The 8,974-nt window shown below is 50.0% G+C and overlaps 1 protein-coding gene across 1 annotated transcript in view; it reads right to left on the bottom strand.

The window, feature by feature from the left end:
- The window catches only part of ift172 (intraflagellar transport 172), an 18,006-nt gene extending 9,528 nt beyond the window's left edge, over positions 1–8,478 (bottom strand). The window contains exons 1-20 of the mRNA XM_080490089.1: positions 8,363–8,478; positions 7,443–7,586; positions 6,637–6,749; positions 5,458–5,497; positions 5,323–5,388; positions 5,161–5,240; positions 4,655–4,742; positions 4,364–4,578; positions 4,092–4,215; positions 3,897–3,992; positions 3,077–3,238; positions 2,907–2,960; positions 2,289–2,392; positions 1,694–1,779; positions 1,489–1,601; positions 1,220–1,387; positions 987–1,123; positions 740–847; positions 546–630; positions 151–243 (exon numbers count right to left, since the gene is read on the bottom strand). Coding sequence (XP_080346215.1) covers positions 151–243; positions 546–630; positions 740–847; positions 987–1,123; positions 1,220–1,387; positions 1,489–1,601; positions 1,694–1,779; positions 2,289–2,392; positions 2,907–2,960; positions 3,077–3,238; positions 3,897–3,992; positions 4,092–4,215; positions 4,364–4,578; positions 4,655–4,742; positions 5,161–5,240; positions 5,323–5,388; positions 5,458–5,497; positions 6,637–6,749; positions 7,443–7,586; positions 8,363–8,401 — 2,115 coding nt within the window. The 5' untranslated portion in view covers positions 8,402–8,478. The remainder of the gene's footprint in view (positions 1–150; positions 244–545; positions 631–739; positions 848–986; positions 1,124–1,219; positions 1,388–1,488; positions 1,602–1,693; positions 1,780–2,288; positions 2,393–2,906; positions 2,961–3,076; positions 3,239–3,896; positions 3,993–4,091; positions 4,216–4,363; positions 4,579–4,654; positions 4,743–5,160; positions 5,241–5,322; positions 5,389–5,457; positions 5,498–6,636; positions 6,750–7,442; positions 7,587–8,362) is intronic.
- Between the last annotated feature and the right edge of the window lie 496 nt (positions 8,479–8,974).

Here is an 8,974-nt window from a genome sequence, read left to right as displayed (position 1 = left end):
CTGTTAGCTTCCAGGCTCTTTTAAGTAGCTTCAAATTACCAATAAATTCCTGTCACTGTTAGCTTTCAGGCTAACATTGTTAGCTTCCTGCCCCCGCCCCACTGGGTCTTAGGTCCATGCTAGGCTAACCATCTGCGTAAGTGGACCCACCTGCTCCACGTAGAGCATCTCGGCCAGCTTGAAGTTCTGATCCAGCAAGGCCAGGCGGCCTCGGACCCGGTAGTGTTCCGTACCGTCTCCGCCCTGCAAACACATCCACAACCGTGAGGTCGTTCCTATGGCGACCGGGAAAGTCGGCCATGTTTGTAGTCCTGTAGTCCAGGTAGCCTCCAGCTAGTCTTCCCATCACAATGAAATACAGCAATGCTGTGCTAGCTAGCTATGAATGCTAAGATAAGTTTGTTAACCTAAACTGAGAAAAGGTTTGTTTATCAGAAGAAGCATCAATAAAGAAAACTTTATTTACTTTATCTTCTGGGAGCTAATTTCATCATGCATCATGCTAACTCCATTAGCATCTGGGAGCTAAAGTTACACCAACGCACCGTTTCCTGTTCCACTCTGTCTGCGATCTGATTGGTCTGGTGGAGGAATCGAACCGTGGACATGTCGCCGAGCGCCGCGAAGCACCTGCAGAACAAGAGAAGAAAAAGAGGAGAAACATGGCAGCAACTAGCCAGTTAGCATTATTACCCAAACCTAATAACCCTTGTTAGGCTGGTCAGGGGTCAGAGGTCACCGTTGTGCGATGTGCAGCTGGCGAGCATCCACAGCGAGCCGGCTGAGCATCTTCCACATGGACTCCGTCTCCGGGGACGATTCCAATGTCTCCAGGTAGGCCACGGCTCTGTGGGTGACAGGAAGTGACGTCACTGCAGGAAGGAAGCTAACAGCAGAGACAGGAAGTGACATGCCTCGGCATAACAAAGTGACATCACACTACGGAGGAAAGCGATGCGCCCATGTAGCCACGAGCTAATGCTAACCTGTGGTAGTCTCCGTCGTCCACCGCCGTTCCGAACTCGATCAGACCTTCGTCCAGCTGGTACGTCACCGTGTTCAGTCCCTCCGTCACCATGACAACCGTCTTCCCGTCGGCTCGCTGTAGTTCCACGATGTCGCCCTATCAAACCAGGACAGACCAGGTCCTCTTAGCTCCAGTCCTGGTACCAGACCGGATCTGGACTCAGACTGGAACTGCCCCCCCCCGGGGCCTCACCTTGACGGGGAACATGGTGCTGCTCTCTGGACTGTCGATGCTGTACCAGACATGGAGGTTCCCTCGGTTCTGGGCCAGAACCACGTCGCTGCCGGGGATCCACTGGACGTAGGAGCAGAAGCTCAGCACCGTGGTCCGGGTGGAGGACTCCACGTCGTACAGATGGAGCTGAGGAGACACCACCGGGTCAAGGGTCAGCTTTGACTGGTTCCAGGCTGATTCAGAAACTGGTTTAAAACCGTTTGTGGTCTGAACGTGGACCGGCTCACCCTCAGCTTCCGGTCCCTGAACAGCAGCTTGCGTCCCGTCTCATTCAGCTCCAGCCAGTCCACCTTGGAGTCGTGGCTGATGGTTCCCAGGCTGACGCCTCCAGACAGATCCACTGGAAGGGAGCAAAGGGACCCGGTCAGGGTCAGACCCGGGGTCACAGTCCAGGTCTGGTTAAAAGAGTCCAGGTCTGGTTTCAGTTCTTACCGATAGCGATGGTCTTCAAGTCAATCAGATATGCCAGTTTCTTGTTGTCTTCCACTCCTCGCTGCTTCCTCTCATTCAGTCGCACGCTGAAAACACAGTAAGTCCAGCTTAGTACTGGTATCGGTACTCAGTATCGGCCAGAAGCTAAAGGTTAGTACTGGTATCGGTACTCAGTATTGGCCGGGAGCGAAAGATTAGTACTGGTATCGGTACTCAGTATCGGCCAGGAGCGAAAGGTTAGTACTGGTATCGGTACTCAGTATCGGCCAGAAGCTAAAGGTTAGTACTGGTATCGGTACTCAGTATCGGCCGGGAGCGAAAGATTAGTACTGGTATCGGTACTCAGTATCGGCCGGGAGCGAAAGATTAGTACTGGTATCGGTACTCAGTATCCGCCAGGAGCAAAAGATTAGGACGGGTATCGGTACTCAGTATCGGCCAGAAGCTAAAGGTTAGTACTGGTATCGGTACTCTTTATCGGCCAGAAGCTAAAGGTTAGTACTGGTATCGGTACTCTTTATCGGCCAGAAGCTAAAGGTTAGTACTGTACTCGTCCATTGCAGAACCGGTCTCGGTGCAGCGCTAGCTGACGTACCTGATGAGGTGCGGGTTCATGAACTCGGTCCGGACTGAGCCCAGGATCTCGTTGTTGCCGTACTCCACCAGGCTGAGCTCGCCGGCATTGAAGATCATACACACCTGAGAACACCACACCTGCTTTTAGTTCCCATCCTTTGCATAACTTCAACATTCTCACACCCCTGCGTACTTTTAAGTCTTCTGACCTCGTGAACCCTGGGGAACACCAACGGCCTTTAGACAAAAATTCTAATGAATAAAACTCCTAAGTTGGATTGTTATTACGGTGACTGTCAAAATAAAACTACCAAGTTCAATTGTTATTACCCCGACTGTCAAAATAAAAGTACCAAGTCCAGGAGAATATGGACTGGGAGTCATGACACCACGGGGAAAACTTTGTTCTGATTGGCTCTACTGAGCATGTGCAGAAGAAAAACCCAGTGACTACCAACGTGGTGACCTGGACGAGGAGCAGAGTTTCAGAGAACTTGCACTGTCCCCCATTTCCATGGACACCGAGTTGGAGCGTCTAAACCACGTTTAAAACGGTGGGGGGTCTTCTATTGGGAAATGTATGGGAATCCCTTTAATTCAATCCTCTGGAATCTTTCAGAACTTCCTTCCAACTCACTGTTTCGTTTTCGAAGAAGAACTTCTCGTTTCCGCCGGAGCCGGGCCACGGCACCTGAAGGAGGAGAGCCGGGTCAGGACGGGACGCCGCCATCACACAATGCTGTGTGTGTGTGTGTGTGTGTGTGTGTGTGTGTGTGTGTGTGTGTGTGTGTGTGTGTGTGTGTGTACCTCGCTCAGTTTGTTGCTCAGCATGTCTCCCAGCAGCAGCGTGTCGGACGTGTGAGCCACCAGGTAGCGCTCTTTCCCCATGATCTTCACCTCCTCGATCTCGTAGCCGTAGTACGACTTGAGGACAACCCGAGTCCCCGAGGACAGATTCCTGATGATCACCTAGAACCGGGACACTTTCACTTTTCAGAAATTGTTTGAATCGGTTCACTCTGATATCGATTTACCCAGATTTCCATCGTAACTTCAACTTTTAGCATTTTGTTAGCAAACATGCTAACAAGCTTGGTAACTGACGGTGTTGACGCGTTATAACGATACCCCTTCTTTTTTCTTTCTTCTTTTTATCCCCCTTTTTTTGCCTTTCCCTTTTCTTCTTCCGCGGTATAACGATACTGATGACGCAGGTCGAGATAGCTAACAAAATATAACATAGTTCAGGCGTCTGGAAGCTAACTGTCGCTTTCTACGAGTGTTAGCTTGTTTTCTAACAAAATGTTAAAGATATGAAAAAGAAAAGAGAGAGAAAGAAAATTTAATTTAAAGAAATAAAGTTAATTATTTCTTAATCATTTTTAAATTAAATGAATTATTAATGTAAAGAAATAAAATAATAAAATCTCACGGTCTAAAGCTGAGTATCACAACGCTAACATGCGAACTGGCAAAGCTATGAAGGCTAATTGCTAATTACCAGATAGCACGCACGTGAGCTTCTTTGCTAAAACTGTTTCTGTGTGTGTGTGTGTGTGTGTGTGTGTGTGTGTGTGTGTGTGTGTGTGTGTGTGTGTGTGTGTGTGTGTGTGTGTGTGCTCAGTACCTGACTCAGACCGACGTACGTCATCTCAAACTTGTTCTTGTAGATGTTTCTCCGAAGGCAACAGTCGAACAACTCCACGCCCCCACAGTTAGTGCCCTGAACACACACACACACACACACACACACACACACACACACACAGTGTGTGAGAGTCTGTGAATCTCGTATCTGTGGGGAGTGTGTGTTTGTCTTCACCACACAGAGTCTTGATCCGTCCTTCTTCCATTCCAAACACGTCACTAAATAAAGGTTTTCTATCTCTTTGGGTTTGGCTTCGTCCCACAGTCCTCGTCTGGGAGCCCAGTTAAACACTCTCAACCTGCACACACACACACACACACACACACACACACACACACACACACACACACACACACACACACACACACACACACACACACACACACACACACACACAGTGAGTACCAGTTGCACCCGTTGCCCCGTTGCCCCGTTGGCCCACCCACCGGTCGAAGCTTCCCAGCACCACCGACTGTCCGCTGGGCCCGGCGGCGGCGGCGCTGAAGCCCCTCTGGCGGGGGTCCAGACCGTAGTCGAAGGTCTGCAGCACGCGGCCGTCCCGGCTGTACGCCACCACCTTCTTGTCACAGCCGGCCGCCAGCACGCCGTTCGCTGCCCAGGCCAGGGCGCAGGGCGGGCACGGGTGGACCGCCAGCTCGCCCTGCGGCCGACACACACACACACACCATGACACACACCCCAACAGCTCCGGTCCAGATGTGAAGTCCACCACGTACCTGAGAGTCTCCGGAACCTTCATCGTCAAAGAAGTAGCGGACAATGGTTCCATTAGTGTGGCCCGACAGGACACCCTTACCGGAAACACTAAGAAACAACACACAGGTTACCCACGGCAACCAGCAGGAACAGGCTCAACACACAGGTTACCCACGGCAACCAGCAGGAACAGACACAACACACAGGTTACCCACGGCAACCAGCAGGAACAGGCTCAACACACAGGTTACCCACGGCAACCAGCAGGAACAGGCTCAACACACAGGTTACCCACGGCTACCAGCAGGAACAGGCTCAACACACAGGTTACCCACGGCAACCAGCAGGAACAGACACAACACACAGGTTACCCACGGCAACCAGCAGGAACTGGCAACACGGACAGGTCACTGTTGGCAACTGGTATCAGCAAGCTCAGATAGCAACGTGCTATCCTGTTATAGCGGGATCTAGTTTACGTGTAAAGTAAGAAGAGAAATGTCGGCGGACGAGGAGTTGGACTCACTTAGACGTTAGCGCCACGACGCAGGACTCGGTGGCGTAGAGGGTGGAAGACTTGTTGGTTTGAGTGTTCGCCAGTCGGACCTGGAAACAGTTTCAGAAACAAGCGTCAAGAAAAGCTGGAAAAGTTTGAGTAAACTTCCTCCGCCCGTCGGCTCGGACTCACCTTCCCGTCCACCAATCCCAACACGATGGCGTTGTCGGCCGGCCACAGCAGGCGAGTCACGGCGCTCTGAAACAATCACATTACTCAAACAAACTAGTTACTTTACTTACTTTAGTTACTCATTGCTTTACTCACCGTCTGAATGAATTTGTTGCAGATGGATTTCTTGTCGCCCCTGAAGTGAGAGAGAGAGAGAGAGAGAGAGAGAGAGAGAGAGAGAGAGAGAGAGAGAGAGAGAGAGAGAGAGAGAGAGAGAGAGAGAGAGAGAGAGAGAGCGAGAGAGAGAGAGAGAGAGAGTTTAGAGAGAAAGAATGTTTAGAGAGTGTTCAGGGTGAAACAGTGTTCAGAGAAAGAGAGAGCGAGTGTTTAGAGAGAAAGAGAGAGAGAGTGTTCAGAGAGAGAGAGAGAGAGAGTTTAGAGAGAGAGAGAGTGTTCAGAGTGAGAGAGAGAGAGTTTAGAGAGAGAGAGAGAGAGTTTAGAGAGAGAGAGAGTGTTCAGAGTGAGAGAGAGAGTTCAGAGAGAAAGAGAGAGAGAGTGTTCAGAGAGAGAGAGAGAGAGAGTTTAGAGAGAAAGAGAGAGAGAGAGAGAGAGAGAGAGAGAGAGAGTTTAGAGAGAAAGAGAGAGTGTTCAGAGAGAGAGAGAGAGTTTAGAGAGAGAGAGAGTGTTCAGAGTGAGAGAGAGAGTTTAGAGAGAGAGTTTAGAGAGAGAGAGAGAGAGAGTTTAGAGAGAAAGAGAGAGTGTTCAGAGAGAGAGAGAGAGAGAGTTTAGAGAGAAAGAGAGAGTGTTCAGAGAGAGAGAGAGAGAGAGTTTAGAGAGAGAGAGAGAGTGAGTTTAGAGAGAGAGAGAGAGTGTTCAGAGTGAGAGAGAGAGAGTTTAGAGAGAGAGAGAGAGAGAGAGAGAGAGAGAGAGAGAGAGAGAGAGTTTAGAGAGAAAGAGAGAGTGTTCAGAGAGAGAGAGAGAGAGAGTTTAGAGAGAGAGAGAGAGTGTTCAGAGAGAGAGAGAGAGTGAGTTTAGAGAGAGAGAGAGTGTTCAGAGTGAGAGAGAGAGAGTTTAGAGAGAAAGAGAGAGAGTGTTCAGAGTGAGAGAGAGAGAGAGAGTTTAGAGAGAGAGAGTGAGAGAGAGAGAGTTTAGAGAGCGAGAGTGTGTTCAGAGTGAGAGAGAGAGAGTTTAGAGAGAGAGAGAGTGTTCAGAGTGAGAGAGAGAGTGTGTTCAGAGTGAGAGAGAGAGAGAGAGTGTTCAGAGTGAGAGAGAGAGAGAGAGAGTGTTCAGAGAGAGAGAATGTCTCGCGGTGTTCAGGGTGTTGCGTTCCGTTACCATTCCTCTCCGATCCGGTAAACGTAGACGATGTTGTCCGACTGGCCGACGGCGATCTTGGTGGAGTCCGGAGAGACGACCATGTCGCTAACCACGTAGCTCTCCTTCCCGTACTGACGTCACAACATTAGCATTAGCATCGGGAGCGCAGCTTTAAGTACGTTAACCATTAGCTTAGCTTAGCATTGGTTTTCATTCACTTATCCTAGCTTAGCTTGTTGTTGTCTTTAGCTCACGTTAGCTTAGCATAGCATAGCCTTATTTATTGTAAGTTAGCGTCATGTAGCTTAGCTCAACCCTTCTGGTGTTCAGCTGAAGGAAAAAATATAAGCAAAGAATAACATCAGCTCAGTACTTAGTTACACGGTCACTCAGGTACTTGGTTCCTGGGTACTCAGTCACTCAGATACTTAGTTACACGATCACTCAGGTACTTGGTTCCTGGGTACTCAGTCACTCAGATACTTAGTTACACGGTCACTCAGGTACTTGGTTCCTGGGTACTCAGTCACTCAGATACTTAGTTACACGGTCACTCAGGTACTTGGGTACCCAGATATTTTGGTACTTGGCTACTAAAAACTCAGTTACTTGGATACTTGGTTATCTGGAAATTTGAGTACTCAGTTACTTGGATACTAAGTTACTTTCAGACATGGGTACCCGGATATTTGGGTACTCGAGTACATGGGTACTTTGTTACTCAGGTAGGTGGGTACATGGTTGCTTGAATAATTAGGTACTCAGGTACTGGGTACTCATTTACCATGGTACTCAGTAACTGTGGTACTCAGGTACTCTCTGACCTTGGGGTCTAGGGGTTTGGTGGAGAACTTGTCGCGGCGTTCTCCGTGTTCGTCGTACAGCAGGACGACTCTCTCCGCGGTGCACACGGCCAGCTTGGTGTTGTTCGGGGCCCAGGCCAGGCACGTCACTCTGGAGGCCCGGTCCTGTGGAGAACCAGCACACGCTCCCACGACTCAGAGAACTCAGAGAACATCCGGAGTATTGAGAACATCAAGAACATTGAGAACATCAAGATTATCGGGAATGCTGAGAACGTCGCGATTATCAACAGCATTGAGAATATCAAGAACAACGATAACATTAAGTATATCGAGAACACCGAAACTATCAAGAACATCAAAAATATTGAGAACATCAAATTATCAAGAACATCGGAAACACCAAGACCAAGAACATCAGGAAGTCCTTCAACACTGGGAACATCAGGGATTCTGACAACAGGAACATAGAGAAGTCTGAGAACTCCAAGAACACTAAGAACTTTGAGAACCGACACGCCGCCAAACAGCTACAACGTCTACAAACAGCTCAAATCTGGAAGAACAGCTGGAGTTAGTAGAACTTCTGTCCACCCGACCACAACCTGACGCTGGCTGGAGGTTCTCCAGTCTGTTCCAAGTTCATGTTTTTATTAATGGATGCAAAGAGAGGGTTCTGTCATTATTTACAGGAACCATAAACTGGTAAAGTGGGTTCTTTACAGTCCTGTTAATGTGTTGGTTCTGTCGGTTCTTTTTGTTCTTTTGGTACTGTTGGTTCTTTAGTTCATTCGGTTCTTTTGGTTCTATCATTCATTCGGTTCTGTTGTTCCGGATCCGATTCATCTAGACCCACACACACTACTCTCCAGGTTCTAACCGGATCCACCGAAACCAGAAGAACCGTTTTGAGCCACAGGACTCCCAGAGCGGACTCTCACCTGCGGGGTCAGGAGCGTCTTCAGGTACTTCAGGTGCATGGTTCTACTTCAAGGCTCTCCGGGAGGACACGGCCCGGTTCTGCTTCACGGCTCTCCGGGAGGACACGGCCCGGTCCTGCTTCACGGCTCTCACACGGTCCCGGTCCTGCTTCACGGCTCTCCGGGGCGACACGGCCCGGTCCTGCTTCACGGCTCTCCGGGAGGACACGGCCCGGTTCTGCTTTACGGGTCTCCGGGGCGACACGGTCCGGTTCTACTTCACGGCTCTCCGGGAGGACACGGCCCGGTCCTGCTTCACGGCTCTCACACGGTCCCGGTCCTGCTTCACGGCTCTCCGGGGCGACACGGCCCGGTTCTGCTTTACGGGTCTCCGGGAGGACACGGTCCGGTCCTGCTTCACGGCTCTCCGGGAGGACACGGCCCGGTTCTACTTCACGGCTCTCCGGGAGGACACGGCCCGGTTCTACTTCACGGCTCTCACACGGCCTGGTTCTACTTCACGACGTTCCGTCTCCGTTGGAACAATGAAAAACTTCAGGTCGGTCTTCTTAAGGACATTTATCGAACACCCATAAACGCAACAACTCTTTGGCAAACTGATAAAACTGAAAG

The sequence above is a fragment of the Lipophrys pholis genome (assembly GCF_963383615.2).
Source record: "Lipophrys pholis genome assembly, chromosome: 21".
Lineage (NCBI taxonomy): Eukaryota > Metazoa > Chordata > Actinopteri > Blenniiformes > Blenniidae > Lipophrys > Lipophrys pholis.
Note: the sequence above shows the minus strand (reverse complement) of the source record. Positions and strands in the feature narration are given on the sequence as shown.